This window comes from Eubalaena glacialis, chromosome 4, assembly GCF_028564815.1.
Source record: "Eubalaena glacialis isolate mEubGla1 chromosome 4, mEubGla1.1.hap2.+ XY, whole genome shotgun sequence".
NCBI lineage: Eukaryota > Metazoa > Chordata > Mammalia > Artiodactyla > Balaenidae > Eubalaena > Eubalaena glacialis.
Window position 1 is genome coordinate 28,101,921 of NC_083719.1, and position 25,892 is coordinate 28,127,812.

General features: G+C 42.7%; 1 protein-coding gene across 4 annotated transcripts in view; it reads right to left on the reverse strand.

Annotated features, from left to right (window-relative positions):
- Window positions 1-25,892, reverse strand: part of ADAMTS12 (ADAM metallopeptidase with thrombospondin type 1 motif 12) — a 404,015-nt gene that overhangs the window by 244,087 nt on the left and 134,036 nt on the right. For all 4 annotated transcript variants that reach the window (XM_061189166.1, XM_061189165.1, XM_061189167.1 and 1 more), the window contains exon 3: window positions 13,813-13,963. In XM_061189166.1, coding sequence (XP_061045149.1) covers window positions 13,813-13,963 — 151 coding nt within the window. The remainder of the gene's footprint in view (window positions 1-13,812; window positions 13,964-25,892) is intronic.

The window sequence follows — 25,892 nt, forward strand, 5'->3', positions numbered from 1 at the left end:
CAGGCCGCTGAACCGGCTGAGGAAGGACAGTCCTCAATGTCTCAGTGCACGCTGGCCCCGTTGGGAGAAAGCACCAAAGGGCTAAGCTTTGGGGTTCCAGAGCAGCTGACGAGAGGGGCTGACTCGTGACTAAATGTTTCCTGAGTGTGGAGTCGGGAGGAAGTGGCCTCATGGACCTTGAACCTTCTGCCCCTTTCTGTGCGCTTCAGCAGCTGCAATCCCCAGGGAGATGCGGCCGCCATGCTGGGTGCTGCTGGCAGAGTTGACACTGGCACTATTCCTCGCATGATTTCTCAGCAAGGGAAGCCTTTTTTTCTGAGGGGCTTGGACTCTCCCTCCTCAGTTAAATTAAACAAAGAACTCCTCTGTTGACGAGAGAATACGTTGGGCTTTCACCGTGGAATATTTAACGAGAATGGAAAGAACGTCCATAAAGCCCTGAGTCATCACAGCTGAGCAAGCTGTCTTTGCCTCCTGGGGCCAAAAGTGTGTGATGGGTGTGTTTAAACACATCTACACACAACACACACACACACACACACCACTCAGGCTGAATGTAGCTAAAACATAAGGTTCTGAACTTAGAATAACAGGCCCACTGTACTTGACATCACTTAAATATATATGGTGCTTTTTAACTAAGCACCACATTTCAAGAGAAATGTGTGTGTGCACGCATGTGTATGTGTGTGTGTGCATGCACACGCATGCTAGAGCCATGCCTGGGTAAGCAGACCCTCTAATCTTGCTACCATTCATGCCCTCACCTCTCTCCTCTCCCAGGTATTAGATCTCGGGTCCAGACTCGGTTCTGGACTGCCCCTCCTTCCCTTTGATACACTGACTCATGAGGGTGGACCAGAAACATCCACTAACTCAGGACCCTGAAGTTCTGTGGCCCCAGCTTAAGGCCTCCAAAATGCTGGTCCTGGCTGGCTCTCCTGGGTCAGGGGAAGGGTGAAGGGAGGGAAGGGTGAAGCCTGTGCTTCTGTTCCAGGTGTGGCGGTTTGGGATGGGGCAAGGGTGTAAAGGGGCAGAAGGCTCACAAGGAGAGAGCGCTTGGGAGCCAGGCCCTAGGGATACCTAAGAGATGGGTCAAGATCTTCAACGTTTGAAGATGCTCAACATCGCTCCTTATTAGAGAAATGCAAATCAAAACTACAGCGAGGTGCCACCTCACACTGGTCAGAATGGCCATCATTAAAAAGTCTACAGATAACAAATGCTGGAGAGGGTGTGGAGAAAAGGGGACCCTCCTACACTGTTGGTGGGAATGTAAGTTGGTGCAGCCACTATGGAAAACAATATGGAGGTTCCTCAAAAAACTAAAAACAGAACTACCATATAATCCAGCAATCCCACTCCCAGGCATATAACCGAGCAAAACTGTAATTCAAAAAAACACATTCACCCTTATGTTCATAGAAGCACTGTTTACAGTAGCCAAGACATGGAAACAAGCTAAATGTCCATTGACAGGTGAATGGATAAAGAAGATGTGGTACATATATACAATGGAATATTACTCAGCCATAAAAAAGAATGAAATAATGCCATTTGCAGCCACATGGATGAACCTAGAGATTATCATACTAAGTGAAGTAAGTCAGAAAGACAAAGAAAAATACCAATTATATGACTTACATGTGAAATCTAAAATATGACACAAATGAACCTATCTATGAAACAAAAACAGACTTAGACATAGAGAACAAACTTGTGGTTGACAAGGGGGGTGGGGGGAGGGAGGTATTGGGAGTTTGGGGTCAGCAGATGCAAACTATTATATACAGAATGGATAAACAAGGTCCTACTGTATAGCACAGGGAACTATATTAAATATCCTGTGATAAACCAAAATGGAATAGAATATAAAAAAGGATATATGTATGTATAACTGAATCATTTTGCTGTACAGCAGAAATAAATACAACATTGTAAATCAACTATACTTCAATAAAATATATAAATATATATATGGGAAAAATGATCTTCGCTGTTTAAGTGGGAGACGCCAGTGTGTACAAACCCTCGTGTCATGTTAAACCACACTGGTATGAATGAAGAATGTCAACGATGCTTTGTTTCTAGATACTGCAGGATAGAAACAGCAATATACTCATAACATATGAGAGTTAAAAGAATCTGCTAAGATCTTCCACAACCCCTTCATCTTACTGATAAGCGAACAGAAGCTGGGGTCCTGTAACTTATCTAAGTTACAGAACGACAGAGGTGGCACAGAACATGGTTCTCCCAATTTCCAGGCCATTTCTCTCTCAATTCTACTGTGAAAGGAGAAAAATGTAAAACTCGTTTGCCTGTATATGAGCAAAACTAAAAATAATGATGCATAATGATTGCTTTCTACCTCTGGCTAATTATAAGTAATCTCCATCAATATGTGTCAGATTCACTTTATTTCTGCTTTGCAAATAGGTTCCTCTGTACCATTTTTCTAGTGGCGATCATTTTGCAATATATACAAACGTCAGATCATTATGTTGTACATCTGAAACTAAATGTTATATGTCAGTTGTATCTCAATAAAAAATAAAGTGGGGGAAAAAATATGTGTCAGATTCACTTTAATCTTTGGCAAGCAAAGCAATTTTAAACCCAGGGCCAGCCACATGATTTGCAGAGTGCATCGCAAAATGAAAACACAGGGCCCTGGCCAGAGGCAGGGACCTCAATCTTTCCTTCCCACGGCCCACCACCCGAACCCACAGCAGATGGGCGACCACCAAGGAACTGCCAACACCACCCCGGGATATGTTCAGTACCTGAACGGGAAGTGGGTGAGCAGTCCCCTTCCTAGCCACCTGCCGCATGCCAGCTTGGGATGGGGAGGACTGCTGTCGCCTCACCTCAAGACACCGCGGGATGCACACTCCAACCTGAACCTCCGGGTGTGTGCCCAGGCTCCCGCTGGGGGGCAGAGGGCACACAGGCCTCCACCCTCACCCAGGCGCCACCTAGTCATTGCCCTGGCAGGGCCGCAGTGAAAGTGGTCTCAGGGTGCAAAGCAGGAGGCCAGGAGGGACTGGGTACAAAGGGGCCAGAAAGTGGCCAAGAACCCATCCTAGGAAGGCAGGGAGGTGGCAAGAGTCACCTGTAAGAGCAGAGGCTCCAGGCCCACAGCACTTGCTGCATCATCCTATCAGACTTCACTTATGAGGCACAAATTCGAAGATAAAACCATTAAGAATTTCAAGATGGCAGACCTCTTCTGAGTATGGCCCTGTGAGACTACACTAGTCACCGTGAAGCTAGCCCTGACTGAACTTTACTGTTGTGTGTACAATCTTCTGTTGCTCAGACAGCTAACTAACTGCTCAAAGCAGCCTGAAAGAACTAGAGGATCCCTGTGCAGGTAGCCTAACAAACAGACACTGTATTAACCTGCTAGGGCCACCATAGCAAAAAAGTACCAACAGGCTGAGTAGCTAAAACAACAGAAAGTTATCTCTTCACAATTCTGGAGGCTTGGAATCCAAGATCAAGGTATTATCAGGGTTGGTTTCTCCTAAGGCCTCTCTCTTTGGCTTGTAGCTGGCTGTCTTCTCCCTGTGTCTTCACATGGTCGTCCCTCTGTGTCTGTCTATGTCCAAATTTCCTCTTGTTTTTCCTCATACTGGATTAGGGCCCACCTTAATGACCTTATTTGAATTTAATTACCTCTTTAAAGATCCTATCTCCAAATACAGTCACATTCTGAGGTACCAAGAGTTAGAACTTCAACATACGAGTTTGGGGGAACACAATCAATCGATAACAGACACCATTCCTCAAATGCTGGATACTCTATAGAGGTGATCTCAGGGAAAACAGCTCCCTAAGAACCTATACGCAGTCTATGGCTTCTCTCAGGGAGGCCTTCTCTAAGCCTCCTGACCAATCAAGTTCCTCTTGTAGACACTCTTATAGCCACAATGCTCGTGCACACTAATTTTAGAATTTTTAAATTCTCCTCCCACTAGATCATAAATTCGTGAGGGCAGGACCCAACTTGGAATGTTCAGAGCTTTGTCCCTTAGTATTTGGTCCCTAGGAAGCACCAAATTAAAATTTTCTGAAGGAAGGAAGGCCAATCAATGACACACAAACCAATGGAAATTAAACTGGAACCTTCTAATCTTTGGCTTCTTGGCCCAGGAAACAGCCTGGGGATCCACTTCTTGGGCCTTTGGAGGAGAGGATTTAGAACATAAAGTGTATAGATAATTTCCTCAAATATTTAATTTCAAATCTAACAAGTAAACGTCCTTCCCCATAAAGAAACAAGTTTGTGGTTACTTAATGAGACTTCCAGCTGCTGCACAGAAATGGGACTGTGCGGGGATAGGAATGTTTGTTTCCCCAAACGCTGGCATTAATCAAGCTGTGGGACGAACACACAGTTAACATTAATCGCTTCCAAAAGAACACATTTGCCTTGCCTCAGTGACTCAGAGCACTCCTGGAATGCTGAGACACACTAGCCCAGGTAAGATGGGTGTTCTGCTCGCGCCTGCAGGACCCCACTGCAAATACACATCATGCACTCATTCAATGGACAAACATTTATCAAACAAACGAATATTATGCATCAGACACTGGCCTTAGGATTCAAGTGTCCCTGACACTTGGGCTGCAAAGATGAGTCTCGTGGTGAAAACAGAATACAAGTTCAACAGAACAATCATGAATGAAGCTATGATTCATTTGTTTATTTACTCATTCATTCAACATTTACCGGGTGCTTACTATGAAAGGCTCTGTCCAAGGCAGCGGGGATACAGTAGAGTTCAAAAGTGAGGACGGGGCTTCCCTGGTGGCGCAGTGGTTGAGAATCTGCCTGCCAATGCAGGGGTCACGGGTTCGAGCCCTGGTCTGGGAAGATCCCACATGCCACGGAGCAACTGGGCCCGTGAGCCACAATTACTGAGCCTGCGCGTCTGGAGCCTGTGCTCCGCAACAAGAGAGGCCGCGACAGTGAGAGGCCCGCGCACCGCGATGAAGAGTGGCCCCCGCTTGCCACAACTAGAGAAAGCCCTCGCACAGAAACGAAGACCCAACACAGCCATAAATAAATTAAAAAAAAAATTTAAAAAAAAAAAAAAAAAAGTGAGGACGGGTTTGCTCTGGTAGAGCTTACATTCTTGTTGGGGAGAGATGGATAATAAACCAATAAATGAATAAAGAGATAAAATAACATCAGAGGATGACAAGTGCTATGAAAATAAATAAAGCAGGAGAAATGGTTTACAAAGTGACAGAGAGAAAGCTATCTAACTTAGCGGTCAAGGAAGGCTTCTTTGATTGGATGATTTTGAGCAGAGACCTGAAGAGCGTGAGAGAATGAGCCATGAAAAAATCTTGGGGAGGTGTATTCCAGGCTGAGGGAACAATACGTGCAAAGGCCCTGGGGTGAGCCAACATCCAGGAATGCCTAGGAGGCAGAGAAGGAGGGGGACAGTGGCAGGAAGGAAGGTAGAAGGAAACCAGGGGCCACATCAAGATGCAGAGTGAGCTCAGGAAAGGGGCACATCAGTCCTACATGGGGGTGGGGGGAACCTCACAAGGAGGTAGCATTTTAAATGAGACTGAAAGGATGCCAGCAATTTGCCTAGTGGACCAGCTGAGAACTTGTCTTCCCACTCTCCACAGGAAGCTGAAAGCCATGTATGCTCTAGGTTCAGAGACCAGCAGTCGGAGTGCTAGCGTGGCTGCAGATGACTGACCTGGTTCTCTCTGACGCACTCATCTTCCAAGGCATCTGCTCTTCTTTACTCTACCAAGAGAACACACCTGTTCCTCCCTAGCTGATGGGTCTCTCAGGCCCCCATCTCTACATTCCTGCCTGGATCGATATTATGTTCACCATCGCATCCCCAGTTCTAGAACAGTGTCTGGCACAAGGTAGGAGCTTGTTGAGTAGATAAATGTCACTTGTTTTTTCTTATTTATCCATCCATCCATCCACCCATTCTTCTTCTTCTTTTTTCCAAAACAAGAATTCAAAGTTGTTGTCTTCAGCTACATCTTCAGGCCACATCTTTGTCTTACATATTCCTGTTCAACCACGAAGTATCAGAGTATCCACTAAATTCCTTCAGGAAGGCATGGATATTCTCAGGGCTTAAACTGGCTCCACTGAGGTAAAATATAAGTATCCAATAAGCTGCCAAATGCAGCACAGATGGTCAATAAGTTCAATACTTAGAAGTTCAACATTTTTAAGTTCCTACCCTGGCCAGAAACTCTGCCAGATCTTGGGGACACACCTGTGAATGAGCAGATGTGATTCTTATCCTTGTTGATCTTATTGCCTAGCGAACGACACAGACAGACTATATGATAAAGCCTGTGGCAGGGGAAGTAGCCGGTGATAATAGTCACAGGAGAGGCACCTAATGCAGACGGAGGGGCAGTCTAGAAGGTTTTCTAAAGGAAGTCATGTGTGAGTCCTAGAGAAAAACAGAAGTGAGTCAGTAAAGCATTGGGAAGAAAATGTTTCAGAAGAAGGAACATAAGAGCAAGGGATGGAGGCAGCTTCTTTGAGGAATAAACACTAGTTCAGGATGGCAAGGCTATATTTGGAGTGATAAGAGATGAAACTGGAGAAAAAGGCAAAAGTCACACAGAGAAGGAGATCCTAAAACTTACTAAACAGCTGAGTCTTTATTCTGAGGGTACACTGGAAAGCTTTCAGCATGGGAGAAAGGTGAGCTGATTTATGGATTAGAAATATTTCTCCGACTTATAATGGGCGAGATCAAGGGCAGGGAGACTTTGCAGTAATTCAAGTGAGAGGTTATGATGTTGAAGGCAGACATATTTAGAAAACTATTTAGGTGGCAGAAATGACAAGACTTGGTAATGTGGGTTGATTGAAGACATGAATAAAAGAAGAAAACCCAGGAGTTTGTTTGCCACACAGAGCTTGGAAGCTAGAGACTGAGTCATCCATTTTTTAGGGACAGTATCACTGTCCAGTAAGGGCCACTGATGGCTCCAGTGGGGAGAAGAGTGGGATGGAGCGATGAGACCACTGTCTCAGTCTCTGCAGGCGGCAGGAGGAAGCCAGAGGTTGGTCAGAACAGGATAAACCTCCTCCCGTCCCCACCCAAGGCACATGGAAGCACAAGGATAAAGGGCTCCAAGGGCAAAGCACAAGGATGAAGGGCTCCAAGGGCAAAGCACAAGGAGGAAGGGCTCCAAGGGCTCCAAGGGCAAAGCCAGGAGCTACTACTCATCAAGATACCTCACGTGTTTCCCTACAGAGTTGTGGGAAGTGAAGTAGAGTTTAATAGCTAACAACTCACATAACATTTCTTCAAACTTAAAACTTTCTGCCCTATAAGAGAATCATCTTTTATTTGAAACTGATCCTTTGCTCATACTGATCCAAAGCCCCTTCCCAGCCTAGCATGCACTCCCCAGTGTTCTCGGCCTTTCCAGATTCTACCCAAACTTCAGTGCAGCCCCAGCCACTCTGACAGCACACGCTCAGCACAGAGCACTGCAGGAGGTGAAATGAGCAGATGTCATGTTTCCTAGGGAAGCTGTTTCCTGTTTGGGGAGCGGGAATGTATGTACCTGAAATGAGTCAAAAGTTGTCAAGCGCTGGGAAAATGCAAAGAAAGGAATTACTGTGGTGAGGTGTGGCTAATGAATAAAGGCTTTGGACTGGATAAGTGAGTATCTCGTTGCCACAAAGCAACTGTGCTGAGATGTCGGCGCTCTGAGTTCCCGTAGTCTTGGTCTTGGATTTTACTAAGCAAACAAAACTCACTGGGTTACCATTTTATCTTCCCATACACTCACACATGAAGTATTTCCCCAGATTCTCTCCAACAGTTTTCTCATTCCTCTCACTAGTAAAAGCTTAAAGTACTTTGCCAATCCTCCTACCAGTCTTGAAAGCAGGTAATCAAAAATAACATGACACAGGGGCTTCCCTGGTGGCGCAGTGGTTGAGAACCTGCCTGCCAATGCAGGGGACACGGGTTCGAGCCCTGGTCTGGGAAGATCCCACATGCCGTGGAGCAACGAGGCCCGTGCGCCACAACTACTGAGCCTGCGCGTCTGGAGCCTGTGCTCTGCAACAAGAGAGGCCACGATAGTGAGAGGCCCGCGCACCGCAACGAAGAGTGGCCCCGCTCGCTGCAACTAGAGAAAGCCCTCGCACAGAAACGAAGACCCAACACAGCCAAAAATAAATTAATTAATTAATTAAAAAAAAATAACATGACATTTCACTAAAAGAAAAAATTAAAAGTACAGAACAACAATTAAAATATTAACTACCTCATAGCAAGGAATAGCATGGATCACTGTAGAGCAGCTATAATCATAAGGAAATCAGGTAATCAAGAAATTCAAGACAAGTCTCAGGCAGGTTGTACCAAGAAAGTTTGCTGTTAGCCAAGGAAAACTAACAGTGCATTTTAGACTCAACATGGAGTATGGTGATTGCTTAGATCTTCAACTCAATTTCCATTAAATTGGAACAAAACTATAAACAACACCTTCCCAACACGATATCAGACTAGTGATCTGATATGCTAATTCTAATGAGTGATTGTTAATGTTATTATAATACTTAATATCTGTGCAGGCCACTTAAAAAGCAACTCAAAGATTTCTAAATGACTTAGGTAAGAAATCCACCCAGGACTTCAATATGGTAGACTAGATATCCTGAAAAACTCTCCCAGTAGTAAGCCCCTAACAAAGCTTACAGCATTAAGAAAGGGAGTAAGCCCTTAAAGGTCAAAAATCAAAAAAAGAAAAATACAAAGAAATCAGAGAAACTCAGCGAGAAAAGTAAAAGATGCAGTGTGATGATCTTTTTTATGTGTCAAGTCGGCTAGGCTACAGTCCCAGTTATTCAACCAAACATTAATCTGGGTGCTGCTGTGAAGGCGTTTTGTAGCTGTAATGGAAGTCCATAATTGGTTGACTTTAAGATTATTCTTGATAATCTAGTAGTCCTGGTTTAATCAGTTAAAAGACCTTAAAAGCAGAGCTGAGACTTCCTAGATGAAGAAATTCTGCCCATGGACAGCTGCTTCAGCCTGTGCCTGAGAGCTGCAGCCTGCCCTTCCTGACAGCCTGCCCACTGATTTTGGATTTGCCTAGCCAGCCTCCACTATCATGTAAATCAATTTCTTGCAATAATCCTCTTAATATCTGCTTCCTGCTGGTCCTGCTTCTCTGGCTAACCCCGACGGATGCATGGAGCTCACTGCTGATCTGGGGCAACTGCTGCTCCCTACTTCTGCTCTGGAGAAAAGAGGCAAGTTTAGGACTCACACAGGTGAAAAGTCAGATTAGGATCCACTAAGTGAAAACGTGAACCAGAAAACAAAGAACCAAGTAAGCAAACCTAAACTTGGCTCTCGGGGCTTCAACTCTGGGTCCAGGGTAGAAAACTATTCATGGAGAATCTATAGCCGCAAGCCATAGATTTGGGACCCAACTCCACCATGGAATATGTGTAACTTCAACATTGAGCATAAAGATACCACTTCATATTCACCAGACTGGCAAAATTTATAAGTGAGAATATCAAGTATTAGACAGAATATGGAACTATTAGATTCACTGCTCTTGAACAACTTTGGAAAGCAATTTTGCATCATCTGGTAAGGTCATAGATGTATGTATCCTATGAGATATCGATTTCATTCCATTACTAGGTATATGCCCTGGAAAACCCTATGAATCTGTGTTCTAAAAAACATGTACAAGATGGTCTGTGCAGCATAATGTACAATAGCCCCAAACTGGAAGCAGTTCAGATCCACTCACAGGAGACTAGTCCAAGTGGAAGGGTCACATAATGGACTATGTACGACGGAGAAAATGAATGAATTACAGCTACATGTCCTGGCACAAACACAATGTGGTGTAACAAAAAGCCCAATACATATATTAAAATTTCATTTCCTTTCATGGTCTTATCACATATTTTAAAGATAAAATCTGGACCAGATCCCTACTTACCCACATCCTATATCCAGGCTGTCAGCTCTTCAGACCAAGATTTATATCCTATTCACCACTGTACCCACAGAACCTAGGAGATCACCAGACGTAAAGAAGATACCCAACAGATACTTGTTGAATGAATGAATAAATTTTGAACACAAAAACGCATGCCAAACCTAGGGGCAGGACAGGAATAAAGACGCAGACGTAGAGAATGGACTTGAGGACAAGGGGAGGGGGAAGGGTAAGCTGGGACAAAGTGAGAGAGTGGCATGGACATATATACGCTACCAAATGTAAAACAGATAGCTAGTGGGAAGCAGCCGCATGGCACAGGGAGATCAGCTCGGTGCTTTGTGACCACCTAGAGGGGTGGGATAGGGAGGGTGGGAGGGAGATGCAAGAGGGAGGGGATATGGGGATATATGTGTATGTATAGCTTATTCACTTTGTTATAAAGCAGAAACTAACACACCATTATAAAGCAATTATACTCCAATAAAGATGTTAAAAAAAAAAAAAGAAAAAAACGCATGCCAGGAAACAGACCCTGTGTTTCTAGCCTAGCGTCCTGATGCATGAAATCCCAAACCCTGATTTTACCTACCTGGACCCCTTCCTGCCGTAGATGACCCTGCAACTGTTGTCATCTGACCTATCTGACTCCCCTTCCCCAGGTTCCAAAAACCATAGTTCCCCCGGATACTTCCATCTAAGAGCCACTCAAGTCCCAGTGTGATACATTGCCACCAAAAACCCTAAGAGAAGGGAGCTTGTCAATGTCAATAAAATGAGGTTTTGAAATGTGCTCTAGATTTAATTCCGGCAAGTTGTATTTTCCCATGATTTAACACGGATTCCAGAAAGTTGGAGTAAACAAGAACTTTGACAGAGCTCAGCAAATACAAGGTTCAGAACAGCAAACAAAACTGGTTAAGAAATTTTAGTTCAAATTGATCAAATCGATAACAAAATAGCATCACATTAAAGTTCTGTGGGAAAAAAAAAGGAGTTAATTACATTGGGCCATATTGAAAAGGGACTTATTATGAAATTCCTGAGTACCTTTCTATTTGGGAAATAAACGTAAGTGAAGGGACACATTTTAGGGGAAAGTAATTGATACACTTTCTCTCCTGAAGTACTAGAGTACTTTTAAAGTACATCTTTTTTTCAATACCAAGGGTGTTCCTGTTTTGAACATTACGAAGACGGAATGTTTTACACAAGGAAAGGTGGTATTTCTTGATACAATCACAGTAATTCAATCTGGCAGCACTGACTTCCCTAAGCACGAGGTGTACCTTAACGTGGGCTAATGACATGCCTAGTGTTGGTGAATTTCATCCCCTCTGCAGGGTAACATGGTACAAGAACACTGCAATTACCTGTTTCGGGGAGACCAAGCACATTTCAGTATACCAAGATTTTTAAATTCCAAATGTCAAGTATACTTTAAGAATAATCACAAGCACATTAGCTTATTCGGCAATCTCTAGCTGTCATTTTAGTATTGAGTCACAATTACTGTCTTAGGGAGGGAGATCGTCACAAAGAACTGACACTTCCTTAACATCTAGAAATCGCACATTTCTTTTTTCTGTTATGTTATGTGGACCGGATGCCAGCGCACTCTAGATTCATCTATGTGGCTACAAGTCGCTCTTCATTTCATTTCAATGATTTAACTGATTTTCCACTTTGCACCTAACACTATGTTACATACTGTTTGGGAAGGGAGTTCCTACTCTAATGGGGCTTTCCAGATAGTTGATAAAACAAGATTTATATTCAAGGAAGACTTAAAGAATAAACATGACAGAGTATAAAGTCCAAGGTATAATAGAACCTTGACTTAGGAGCTTGGTTATATTCTGAACACCAACTGCCTTGATGCTTTTGAAAATTCACTCCCTCCTCTGAGCCACAATTGCTTCTTTGGTGAGAGAAAGAGGCTACATTAGGCACTCTCAAAGGTCCTTCTGACAAAGCTGTTCACTTCTGACATTCTGGGTTTTAAAGAAGTATAAGAGAATATCTTTCAGAAGATGTGTGTGGAGAAATTCACAATGCAAAGATTGTTCCAAGGTGGGATTAATCAGAGAAGGTTTCATAGTAGTGGTAGGTCTTAAGGTTGGCCTAGAAGCACAATGATGAAATGGTATTGCAGGCACCATAACTGTGGTATTGTGTGTGACCTACTGGGGGCATGACATTTGTAAACTTCATTCTTTTCCTATTCATCTCTTCTGCCTTTATGACTAAACACACGCCATTCTCAACACATTATTACTCAACTCTACCTCAACAGGAGAGTTATAAAAGAGAGAATGGGTTCAGGTGGGTGGATGAGGAATAGCCTAACTCATTTCACAGAGCAACCATGCCTACAGTAGCAATTACCCAGACAAATTCACTCACTGCCCCAGTAACTCCCTCTGCCATATTAATTACCTAGTGATCTAAAAACTATCAAATCACACATACAAAGTGTCATCCATCAGCCAAGATTAATAAGAATTGGGCAATTATTAATAGGAATTGGGCAATTAATAGGAGTTGGGCAATTATTCCAATCCTTCCAGATGATCGGATTGGTGACAGAGTCCTAAAAATTGACACTGAAACTAAATTATCTGGAATGGTACCGACCAGATGATGCGTCTCTTCTCTTGGTGCTTTCTGGAAGGAGATTTAGATAGTAAGTTATCTAATTTAGGTCAGAGTTCCAATAGCTTACTAAAGTTAAGGAATTTAAGCAGCTGTCCATTTTTGTATACAGAAAATATAGACTCAAAAATTTCTTATTGCTTACATACTCTGCTAAGATTACAGAAGAAACTCCCAGGAAAGTTACCATCTATCTTAGGGTCTGGATGATGTCTGCAGAGAAATTACTCCTCCCCTTGTCCTTTCTTTCTCCTACTTGGCAAAGCCCAAGTTCTGAGTCCTCTGAAACCCTTATCAGAATCTACTATCCTTAATTCCTTCCTCATCTATTTTCCCTTTGAGGTCCATGGTTTCTAAATCCTTAAGACACATAAATAATATTATGGATTCCTTTTGTTAACTGTCTCCCTAGTCCACTATTTTTTTTCCTCTGAAGAAAGGAGAAACTAAATCATATTTTTTAAAAGTCCCAATTTCCAGTGGCCCTTTATGCATAACTATTATCTCCTACATATTTAAGAGAATATGGGCGTCGCAAGGAAATAACTTGGGTCAGTTTAGCTCTGAAAACTACCTGAAACTCTTTAGTACAAGGCAGAGAGGAGCAGTTCAGATCATTCCCAAGGCACGGGGGCAGATGACATACTTTGTAGTGGACCACAAACAAAACGCAGCCAAAAGAACCTTGGCTGAATTCATCATTTGATAACGTGTTGGTATTTTCTCAGTTTCTCTTCACACATCACTATCAGCATCATCAAATACTTAAATCTGCTTTCCATATGCAGATATGACAAGCTGTCTAGTAATATTCCATGCTAATGTATTATAACATTGCTGATACTGCAAAGCATTGTTTGTAATTTAAACTATTTTCCTCCACGGGATTCAGAAGAAGCTTAAAAAAAAATGTACCATTATGAATACCATATAAATATCATCAACTAATGTGGCAAGGATGTAAGAGATACCTTTTTCCTTTCCCGTTAAGAATACAGAGACTTGAGTACAGAGAAGTGAAAGGTACAAGGGTACATATTTTCTGGCCACAGAATGGGGAGGAGATAACAGATTTGAAGAAGAGCAGGTCTCGTTGTAAAAAAAAAACAATAATAGAACAGAAAAACTCCTCCATCCAGTGAGGAGATTAAGTCACAGTACCCTTTAATCCGCAGGCTGGCTCCTTCATCTCTGGGACGCCCGGCCTCTGCCTCCTGTACATGATATGTGGGTGGTATACTCCCTCAGCCAGCAGATGATTTTTGACAGGCTCAATGAAAAAGTCTCCATGTGGCAGATGGAAAAATCCAGTCTGTAAATACATGCAATACAAAGGTTTTATTTGAATCAATTCTTTACCGAGGCAAAGAAAATTAGTAAAGTGAAAATTATATAGATTATGATGAGCCCTGAAACTCATAAGACCGGTGCTTTCATCGTCTGCCATTTGACCTCACAGAAGAGCTACATGTAAATAATTTAGTGAAATGTCTTCATAGTCATAGTTATTAAATGTTTTGGGGTCATGATCCCTTTGAGACGCTAATGAAAAAAGTGTATATATACACACATATCCAAAGGTAGCATACAATTTTTCAGGTTCGTGGATTCCCTCCACCCCTATAACTCATTGCTGGATATCTATGAATCTTAAATTAGGAACCAGTGCTTCCCGGTTGCCCTGTTATGGAACTGGTACTTATAATCCATATTTCATGGACAACTTTTGGGAACATTTACCTGTGAGTAGCAGTTTGACTTGAAGTGTGTAATGCCATTCTGCTCTCAAGGAAACAAAGAAATATAATACTAATTTCCTGATCTGAGCCTGAGTTTCCAAGAGTCTAAAGAGGGCACTCTCATTTCACAGATACGGGAATCAGCCGTAAGTGGGAGAATGCTGGGCAATGAGTAACTCTTTTTGGAGGTCAGGTCTAGAAGCGGTATAGCCGACAGCTCTGTTTTCTCTTTGGGAAAACTTCCTAGTGCCCAGTTAAGATGTTTAGAAATTGCTTTGCCAATGATCTCCTAGGATGGACTTAACTCTCAGGATCTGAATTCTATATTGATGAAAAAGAGGGCTTGCCCTCGAAACCCTCCTTGCAGCTTCACCTTGAGGTGACAAAGAGCTCAGACTCTGGAATTAACCTGGGTTCACATCCCAGTTCCTCCACTTTTTAGCTCTGTGATTTGGGACAAATGACTTGCTCAGGTTAAGCCTTCTCAACTGAAAAATGGGGATAACCAAGGGATGCTGTGAAGATTAAATGAGTTAATACATGCGAAGCTCCTAGAAAAGGGCGTGGCCCACAGTCTTATCTGTTATTAGACTCTTGCCAGATCTCAGATTTTACGTCTTTTCATTGTCTTAGGGTCTCCGGAGTCAATATAGCAGTTCAATGAATATTAAGTTTGCAAAAAATAAACCTGGAAAGTTTGAGGTTAGGAAAAATGTGAATGGGTCCCAAAGGTCAAGGTCCCTCACCACATGTCAGCAAGCTGGGGATGCTCTGCTACACAGATGAGTCTGAAGATGGGGTGAGCGGCCCCCGGGGCCAGGAGGCAATGGGGGCTCTGTGAAGGGAGATGCTCTCTGTTGAACAGGCTTTGACTTGGGGGTCTTTCCAAAACGTTTGCTGCACTGTACCAGTAATACAACCAGATCTAAACATAAACCTCACAATTGGCTTCCTATTTTGATTACTGACCTTAAAGTAACTTTGATAACAGGGAGAACAGAAAAAAAGGAACACTTTACTGAAAGTCATACGAACAGCTGTGTGACCTTGAATGGGTCACCCAACTTGTAAAATGTGGATAATGCCTACCACCTCATAGGGCTGTTAGGAGAAGCAAATGAGCTGAAGCTTATCAAAGTGCCATGCGAACTGCTTTACAAATGCAGGGTGGTATTATTTTAACTACCAACTCCAGAAGCGGTTATATCTGCCTTCAGATTTGCTGGCATTTCTTAGGAGACATGACATTTTTTTTCCTCAGCCTCTTTCTTTGAGGAAAAACCTCTGGGACAGGAATCAGTGACAAGGTCCAGACTACGATAAACTAGCTGGAAACAGACTTATGCAGGACTGAGACTGGGTTCTATTTCTACTCTGAGACAAAGACCAGGGACACAAAGAGATGGTGGGCCTATTGCTAATGAAGCTCATTTGTTCCATGGAAACAAAATAGAAGGCAAGGACTCCTCGGGGATGGCTGGTGTGGGGGCCATTTGTGCAACTGCCATCAACCTAATACTCAAGTCCTTGAAGAAAAAAAAAATAACATCAACAAGAAGGATATATTGGTATTTCTCCAGCCTCAAATTTTGGACCCAGGTGGTGCAGAAGAAACAGATGGGGCTCCCGTTGAGAACATAATAACTATTTTATGGGCAAGACGAATGAGGGTGCCTGAAAGCCAAACAAGCATTTTCTTAAAGGCTTCCTTCCATTTCCGTTCCTGCACGAGGCCAGCTTTGCCAGTGTATACCTGGAAATCACCTGTACAGCCTAAATATTTCTCAGAAGCTGGATGGAGATTTAGGAGAGCTGGGTGACCCACCAGCTGGAGGGGAAACAGAACATCTGCTCATATGCAAGTGGGGCTGTTGGCCGCAGGACCCCGTGTGTGTCGCAGAGAAGGGAAGGGACAGGATAGGGGATGAAGGGACATCGCTGGTTCAGGGAGAGTGAGGTGGGAAAATTTCCCAGCTGAGCTCTGCACCTCCCCTCTCCCCCAACATATAAACACAGAGCTTTGTACACCTGGTACCCAAGTGGCCATGGGTCACTGGTCTCTTCTCATCTAACTCAGGTCACGCTCTGGTTAGAGCATACACTGGTTTGCTTTCCACCGGAAGGAAGGACTGGCTCCACGCTTTCCCTGAAGCTAACTGCCCAAGAGAACCACCTTCTTCCACTGCCAGCTCTGGATCTGGACCAAAGAAGGCGCTCTTCATTCCAGTCTTCTGTACAAACTGCTCACCTCTTATATCTTTGAAGGAGAATGAGAATGGACTTGAGGAAAAGGTATCCAATTCACTGGGGGCTTGAACAGGTTCCCAGAAGAACCAAAGCGGGATAAGCCCCAGGCAGAAGCTCAAAGCACACAAGTTTGCCCTTTGACCTCCGTCATCTCCTCTTCCTCCTGCCAGTATCCAGTATCCCAGCACACTGCTAACTGTCCTTTGGAAATAAACTCACCTCCTTGTTTTAACTAAGATATAAATACCTGTGAATGCTTCCTGAGGCTCTCTTCTAAGAATTGTTTTAAATAAGCTGTATTTTGAAGCATTATAAACACACAGAAAGATATGCAAGTTATAATTGTAAAGTCCCATAAATCTTTCATAGAGGGCACACCTAAACGCAGAAACAGAACATTCCCAGCAGCCAAGAAACTTCCTGTTTCCCTTCCCAGTCAATATCATCCCCAAGGGTAACCTTACTCTGATTTCTAACACTAATACATTTGTTTTAAACCTATCCTTAATTCTTTACAGGAAGCATTACTTGATACAAAAAAAAAAAAAAATGTCTTCTAGTTCGTTTCGAGTGTTAGGGACTGGCCAATGGAAGAAATTTAAGGCAGGGGGATTTCTCAAGGTCCATTAAACCAGACTCTTCATACTACTTCCTACCAGTCCCAACCAGTGGGGATGAGACAAAGGACTGAGCTACCTTAGCATGAGTCATTTGGCATTGAACCTCTACTGCTCTCTGCTAAGGAAGGAGGGGGAAGAAGCTTAAGAGTCTTTAGTACCAATTTATTTTTCCTAGTCTCCCACTGAAAATAGTTGCCTACAACCTCTCCTCCTTCTCCTCAACTCCCATCAAAGTATTAGTCATCTTGATGTATTTGACGTTATACTTCAGTTAGTGCAATGATTTGGGGCCCAATGGGAAACTGGTAGTGTCTTACAAGCAATTTGTGAATAGAATGTTCTAGAATTGCAAAGCCCAGAGACCTTGAAGAGTCACCTAACCTATGCTGTCATGCCTTCAGGTTTTACCACAGGTGAAAACGGCAAACCAAAGAATAAAAACAATGGTATTGTAAAAGACATAGGGGGAAATTATCAAATCCAACACTCAGGGCCCTGTGTTGCACAACTCAAGGGGGTGCTATTCACATAGAAAAAACTGTGAGTGGCACCCCCTGGAGGTGTGCAGTGGAACACTGCCACTAAAACTCATCAACCTGTCCTGGAAAGAAATTCCTTTTTCACTTGAAAATTTCAGAAGTTAACAAATCAACTTGTTTCTTCCCATGGTGATGAAGACAACATGATGAACATATTCTGAAATCAAGAGCAGAAAAAAACTAATTTGGGATAAAGAGGTACCCAAGATACTCAATTATAGCTCATGGATCACTGGGAAAGATATCACCTGTCGCTCACTATATACACAGGAAAGAAGATAAAATCAGACCCCCAAATCACCCTTATGGATTATCAATCTGCATCTATCACATGGCCAGCCCAGTGCTAAGAGCTCTCAGAGGGGCAGTGACCCCTACCCTCGAGGTTTACAACGCAGCCAGGAAGACAAGACTGATATCCATAAAATAGCAGAAAGGAGTACAACAAAGCTCTAGAATGTTTGTGTTTAAAAAGGTATAGTGCTCATATGTCCCAAGACACTAGTCCATAAGCTCTGATGCCACTGGGCCTAGAGGTCAGAACTTAAGTCCTGTATCACAGACCCTTCCCCACCTCACACAGCATCTTTGCAGAAGGTGAGGGGAGGTACCTCCCTAGGTGATACAGATTCCAGTGCTGTGTCCCAGGGGAGACAAAGGCCATTGAGGGCAGATGCTTTTCGAGGGCACAGACAGAAGACTGAACTTCTACAGTCTCCAATACACCTGGTCCAGTCCTAAAGCCATTACAGCCTTCCAGAATTATTAACTTTTTTGTTGCTGGGTTGCAAGACGCAGAAAAACTTTCTATCATTTAATACGCAGCCAGGACCCTAAGTCAGAAGTCAAGGGGTGACAGAAGCCTCAGCATACAGAGATGAGACCACTGGGAAGATTCCTCCAGGAATATCCCCCCCTCTGCTCTGAGGCCAAGAGCTCCCTGACTGGCCCTCATGGAGCCAAAGGGGAGTGTAACCTGGTAATGTCATCGATTCACAAAGATTTTGCATATTAGTCTTGGCAGCCCTAGGTAAAGCTCAAGCCAGGAAGACATTCTCTGGTGCATCCACCTGGTCGCACATGTGCCAGGCAGGTTTTGCAACAATACAGATCTGGTCCCTACCTCCTAAAACAGTGCTGTCAAATAGAACTTCCTGTGATGACAGAGATGTTCTATATCTGCACTGTCCAACTCAATAGCCACTAGCCACATGTGTCTATTGAGCACTTGATTTGTGGCTAATGTAACAGTGGAACTGAATTCTTAACTTCATTTAACTCTAATTATTATCTTTAAACAGCCCCAGGTGGTTAATGGCTACCATATTGGACTGCATATTTCTACAGAGTGGCTGACTAGTGAAGGAGAAGAATCCATATGTGTACGCATCATACAGTGATGAGTACTGGAATCCAGGGAAAATTTGAACACTTGTCTTAGAAGAAAAACAAACTGCAAAAATGTGACATTTCACTATAATAGTTTGTTTTTTTGTGATCAAGCCAATCAGGAGCCAACTTGGAAACACCAAAGTAATGCACACAGCGGAGAACTGAAAGAAGCAACTAGGTATAAAAAATGTAATATTTACCAAAATTAAAATGAATCATGTTGAGTTCATTTTTGTGTATGGTGTTAGGAAGTGTTCTAATTTCATTCTTTTACATGTAGCTGTCCAGTTTTCCCAGCACCACTTATTGAAGAGACTGTCTTTTCTCCATTGTATATTCTTGCCTTCTTTATCAAAGATAAGGTGACCATATGTGCGTGGGTTTATCTCTGGGCTTTCTATCCTGTTCCATTGATCTATATTTCTGTTTTTGTGCCAGTACCATACTGTCTTGATTACTGTAGCTTTGTAGTATAGTCTGAAGTCAGGGAGCCTGATTCCTCAGGGAGATCAGCTCAGTGCTTTGTGACCACCTAGAGGGGTGGGATAGGGAGGGTGGGAGGAAGACGCAAGAGGGAGGAGATATGGGGATATATGTATATGTATAGCTGATTCACTTTGTTATAAAGCAGAAACTAACACAACATTGTAAAGCAATTATACTCCAATAAAGATGTTAAAAAAAAAAGTGAATCATGGGGAACAAATCTGGCAGGACAAGGGTTGTGTGAGGGAGCTGCCGTTGTCCTGAGGCCAGAATGGAAGGGGCATGGAGGTACCAGGAAAAGCCAGGGACTGGGGTTGTAATCATACAGAATTGAAAGCCAAGCTCTGCTTCTAGAAGGAGCTGTCCCCGTTAGAGGCCTAGAATATCAACCTACATGTCCTCATACCTCTCCAATGCTCTTCGGAGGAACCTACCCAAACCCTAATATACACAAGACCACATCCCACACACTGGCTGGCAGTTCAGAGTCCAAGTAGTAGAAAAAGAAAATCCCTGCATTAGAAAGTTGATAAAATGAGTTCAAAAATATATAAGATCAAAAAGTTATGACAGGGCTTAATCAAAATAGCATGAGTTGTGGTCAAATTAGTTATAACGTTGAGCCCCAGTTTTCTCATCTGTAAAATGGGGCAAAATCTATCTTAATTAGCATGGTTGTAATAACTATCAGAGACACTGTATTAAAATGCCTAGTAGAAGGCTTGACATATATATGGTAGGTAGTCATAAATGCACAGTAGCTCATTTTATCATAGCATCATCCACAGTGAACATGATATAAAGGGGTGACTGAAAGCAGGTATTCTCAAGTCCAGCTATTTGGTTCATCTCCTAGCTGCATGTAACTTAAGCTCTCTGGGCTTCAGTTTTCTCATGTGAAAAATATAAATAGAGGTAATAACTTGTTAACTAGCTTATTAAAAAGTGTCATGTTTACTAAATGAGTTAGTGTAAAGTGCTTGGATGAGTGTCAGCACATAGTATGTACCTAATAAGTGTTAGCTATTAGCTATTATGATAGTCTAAGGAACATTCCCCCCAGATCCCTGATGTGATGGATAATTTTATGTTTCAACACAACAGGCTATGAGGTGCCCAGATTAAACATTATTTCTGGGTGTGTCTGTGAGGGCGTTTCCAGATGGCGTTTCATTAGCACTTAAATCAGTGCACTCAGTCGATTGCTGTCCCCAATGTGGGTGGGTGTCATCCAATTTCTTGAGGTTCAGATCTTCTCCAGCCCTCAGACTGAGATTTACACCATCAGCTCCCCTGGCTGTCAGGCCTTCAGCCATGGACCAAATTACACCATGGCTGTCCTGGTTCTCCAGCTTGCAGATGGCAGATTGTGCAACTTCTTAGCCTCCATAATCGTCTGAGCCAATTCTTCATAATAAATACACTAATTAGGGGAGAATCAGTGGTGCCTGGACGTACATTGAACTGTCTGGAAAAATCTGAGAGGAGACAGAATTGATAGCTTTCTCTTTCTTGCTTTTTGATAGTCTTAGAGCTGGAAGCGATGGTGGAAGCCTTCGAATCAAACTTCACACACCACTCAGCCTGGGAGGTTGGTTTTCAGGGCATCTCTCAGGAAGATCAAGCCTGATTCTCAAACTGGGATTTCTTCAAATGAATTAAGGCTGAAATCTTCAATAAACTTAGTTTCCAAGTCTCTAGGTCAACCACGGGAGCCAGGTCCTGCCCTCCCCCTTCTCCTACTGGAAACAGAATCTACAGCACAGTTTGTATTCCACTAGTGGAAAAGCCAGACTTTGGAGACAGGGCTGAGTTCAACACTCAACTCCAGCACTAGCAAGCAGGGTAGTAATTTGCACAAGTAATTTGGTCTCTCTGAGCCTCGGTCTCCTCATCTGTAAAATGGCAACAACAACATATTCTTTGCTGAGGAGTTTTGATAAGAACAGAATAAGGTAATATATAAAAATGAGCCTGAACAGTGCCTGGCCTGCTGTCCCCCTGGTTTTCCTCCAGGTGATGGTGCTTGGACTCTTCCCTGTGACTCAATCAATCACTTCCTCATCTTGCAGCATGCTTAACATGGTTGTTTGTTTCTGGAAGTACTCAGTTTTGGGTTCCAGAAGAAAACCTTCTGCTCACATAAGGGTAGAAAAGTTGTCCCTTAATTAATTTTCTTTGTTTCTTACTTGATAGTACTTGGAACTGAGTGCATTTATTCAATTACAATTCCCAAGAGCTGTTGCCACAGATTCACTCACTATTTTTCTTATGGGAGGTTAGATAGATAGAGAGATAAGAGATAGAGAGAGAGAAAGAGAGAGAGAGAGAGAGAGATAGGACAGCCACTCAGCCCAATAAAGTGGATTTTTAGAAATTTAAAATGTAACCACCAAAGAGAATGAGGCATCAGATGACCCACTTATCTCTAATTTTAGCATGCAAAAGAACCACATGGAAAGCTATTAAAAATGCATATACCTGGGAGCCTTGTCCAGAGATTCCAATCAGTAAATCTAATGTGATACCCAGGAATCTGCATTTTAGTAAGCACCTTGGGGTTGTTGATATAAATAATTCATGTATCATACTCTGAAAAACAATAATGATTGCTGATTGCAGTTTGTACAGAATATCCCCCTGAATCTGAGGTTCGCAGAGAAGGCCCTTAACATCTTGGCAGATCAGGGCACTTAAAAGATGCCAAAAAATAAAGTTTAAACCATTCTAGGAAGTAGGTGAATAAATGTTTTGGATTTGAAATGTGAAATAAATGTGAAATCATTTCACACCAAGAAGAAAATGTGCAGTCTGAAAGAAGCTGACCTGACACAAATGTTGAAGAATCCTACCAAACCTACTATTCTCAAAAATTAAAGAAGAAATTTTCATTACATCTCAAACCATGTATTCTTAGATAAGCCAACAGAATCAAGGAACATCATCTACGAGTCACTGTAGCAACCAATAACTCAACAGAACTTCTCTCTCATGCTGTCTTCAGGGACAGGGTGGGAGCCTCCTAGATGACAGTGTCTTAAAAAATGGTCTTTCTAATCCCATCAGACACTTAAGGTCATTTCTGACTCATTCTCCCAATAATCTTCTATCAGAAAAATTTCTTTGTTTCTCAAAATTTCTCTATGTCTTTGCTTTTTTTTGTCCCTCTAAGCAGCAATCCATGTTCGTCATCACTAGAAAATGAGGAGCCCAACTAAAAGGAAGGGGAAAAAATTAGCTAGTACCTTGGGAGCCCAGGAACCATGTTATTAAGGAGAACAAGTGAAAACACTTTCTTCCACGGGGAGCAGAAAACCATTATGGTAGATTTAGCCAAGACACAACACTATTCTTTCATGAAGCCCCAGCAGTCCATCATTCTCCAACCAGAAACCACCCTCCACTGTAAGGATGCAAAGCACCCCCCCCCAACCCTGGGCTGTGGAGAACACGGCCCTGGCCCTGCTTCTCCCACTGTGATGGGTGACAATCCCAGATGGGCAACAATCCCTGATCAGGGAGAGCTCCCACCCCTGGAGGGAAGAGCACAGCAGCCTGTCAAGACTGTTGATATGGCCACCAAAGTGATTTTGAACTGAAACAGAGCATTTCAGGGATGTTTACCAATGGCTCAGGGCCAAAGGGGAATGCCTTGTCTCGTGGCTTAGTGATGGGAGTTGGCAAACCATGAGAGAATTTGATGGACCGTTAACTTCACTAAGTGCCACGGCAGAGAAAGGGGGAAAAAATGAAGAGGAGGTCTAGTGTGTGATGCTAAAGACATGAATGTGACCACTGAGAAATATTTATATCCTCATTATATGTCTAGAACGAAATTGGTTAAAGGAAGATTTGCCTTCCCAAGGGTTCTTCATGAGAGTGTAAGTCCACACTCACTGTCTCTACTTTCTATGCCACACTAAAGTCATAACTATAGTGGAACAAATTTATTTTAGTTATTTGTAATCGCCCACTACCCTGTGAGGAGAACGGGTCTGGGTTAATACAGTACTTTTAGGCCAAGGGCAAAAGAAAACCTTCCTACTCAGTAGAATAGACTTTGACCTCCTTGAAGACAACATTAAAGTGGTATGAGGAAGGGAAATAGCAACTGAGGAAGTCCTAAATAAGGGTGTTTAAGAAAGAAGGAAGAAGCTGGGAGTCCCAGAAATAATCCAGATGTAGATAAAGCGGCACCTGGAGATGTAGAGGCTGGAAAGGAAAAAACCCATAGAAGAAGATGCATCAGCTGGCGGCCAACGTGAAAGATGTGCAAAAAAGAAAATGGGGATTTTTGCTTGGAGCATCACAGGAAATGTACAAGGTAAACTCCTTTATCTTTTTTACCTATGAAACCTTCAGTAAAACAAACACTGTTCTCTAATAATTTTTTTTTGTGACTAGAAATGCTGTATCCTCCCTCAAAGGTGGCACAGGGAGAAAAAGAGAATCTCTGAAGCAATACATATGAGGAATCTCTTTTTCTCTTTAAGTAGAGGGTAAAATCGTCTACTTGAGGCAAGTAGGAAAGGCATCTGGGAAACTGCTCTGAAGAATGGGAGAAGGCACCAACCTTTGACAGAGCCCAGTTGAAGCCTCAGCTGAGATTGTGAGCCACTGAAAAGCAAGTCAAAGGAGATGACAAACGAGGCAAATGCAGAAGAGGTTGTGGTCAGAAAGGGGAATATTAAAGTTTAAGCATTCAGGGTTTGTAAGGCAAGCCTGGTGTGGTAGGATGAATATGGTCCCCAAAGATGTCCACATCCTAATCCCTGGAACCTGTGCATAGGTTGCTTTACATGGTAAAGGGGACTTTGCAGATGTAATTAAGTTAAGGATTTTGAGATGAGGAGACTGTTGACTCAGTGTCATCAGCAGAGTCCTCTAAGAGGGAGGCAGGAGGATCAGAATGAGTAGTAGAAGAGGTAATGACAGAAGCAAGAGGCTGTAATGAGACAAGGAAGAGGCCACAAGCCAAGGAACACAGGCAGCCTCTAGAAACTGAAAAAGGTGAGAAAACAGATTGCCCTGAAGCCTCCAGAAGAAATGTGACCCTAATGACACTCATTAGTCATGACCTTCAGAACTGTAGGAGGATATATTTGTGTTGTTTTAAGCCACTGCGTTTGTAGTAATTTGTTACAGCAGCCTTAGGAAAGTCATACACCTGGGGAGTGGTCATAGGAATAGGTCACCAAAGGGAACCCAATCAAAGAATTCTAGGGAAGGGAAGTCAAGAAGGTGAAGGGTCCATGAGGTTAAGGTGTTCACCTTGACCCGCAGTTAAAAATACATTTCACATTGTGACCCCAGTATATAGCCAAAACATTTCAGGAGGCAATGCTTCCCTCTTTTGCTATGTAGGAGGCATTCTGATATATTCCATTCTGTGTTATTCAATTTAAATTCTGGTTCTAACACACTAAGTTGATTTCACATCCATGTAATGGATTACAATCTGCAGATTCAAAAACACCAATATGGTGGGGAGAGCTTGGACTTTATTGCTAAATCTGGATCTGAGTTCTTATCCTGGTTCTATGCTTTCTTCCTGTGTGACCTTGGTCAAAGTAGTTGATTGATGAGTCACCGGCTGTTCATATGAGAAATGGGGATTGCCTACTTGCTAAAGCTGTTAAGAAGAATAAATGAACTGTTGTGAGGAAGCACCTGTTACAATGGCTGGCATGTAGCATTCATTCAAAAATAGTGGCTTCTTATAAAATTAGAGAATCTTATCCTAAGACTCTTCGAGGGTCAATTTTTCAGCAGATACTGGAATTGCTTTCTCACCTCCACTCATCCACATCATAAAAGCTCTTCTAATGAGGAGAGATACTTCTCAAGGCATCTGCTATTGCTAAAATAATTATTAGAACTCTCTTCCCTTTATGGTGTTAAAAGTCTGTGTGCCCAGCAAAGGAAATCATAAACAAGACCAAAAGACAACCCTCAGAATGGGAGAAAATATTTGCAAATGAAGCAACTGACAAAGGATTAATCTCCAAAATTTACAAGCAGCTCATGCAGCTCAATAACAGAAAAACAAACAACCCAATCCAAAAATGGGCAGAAGACCTAAATAGACATTTCTCCAAAGAAGATATACAGATTGCCAACAAACACATGAAAGGATGCTCAACATCATTAATCATTAGAGAAATGCAAATCAAAACTACAATGAGATATCATCTCACACTGGTCAGAATGGTCATCAT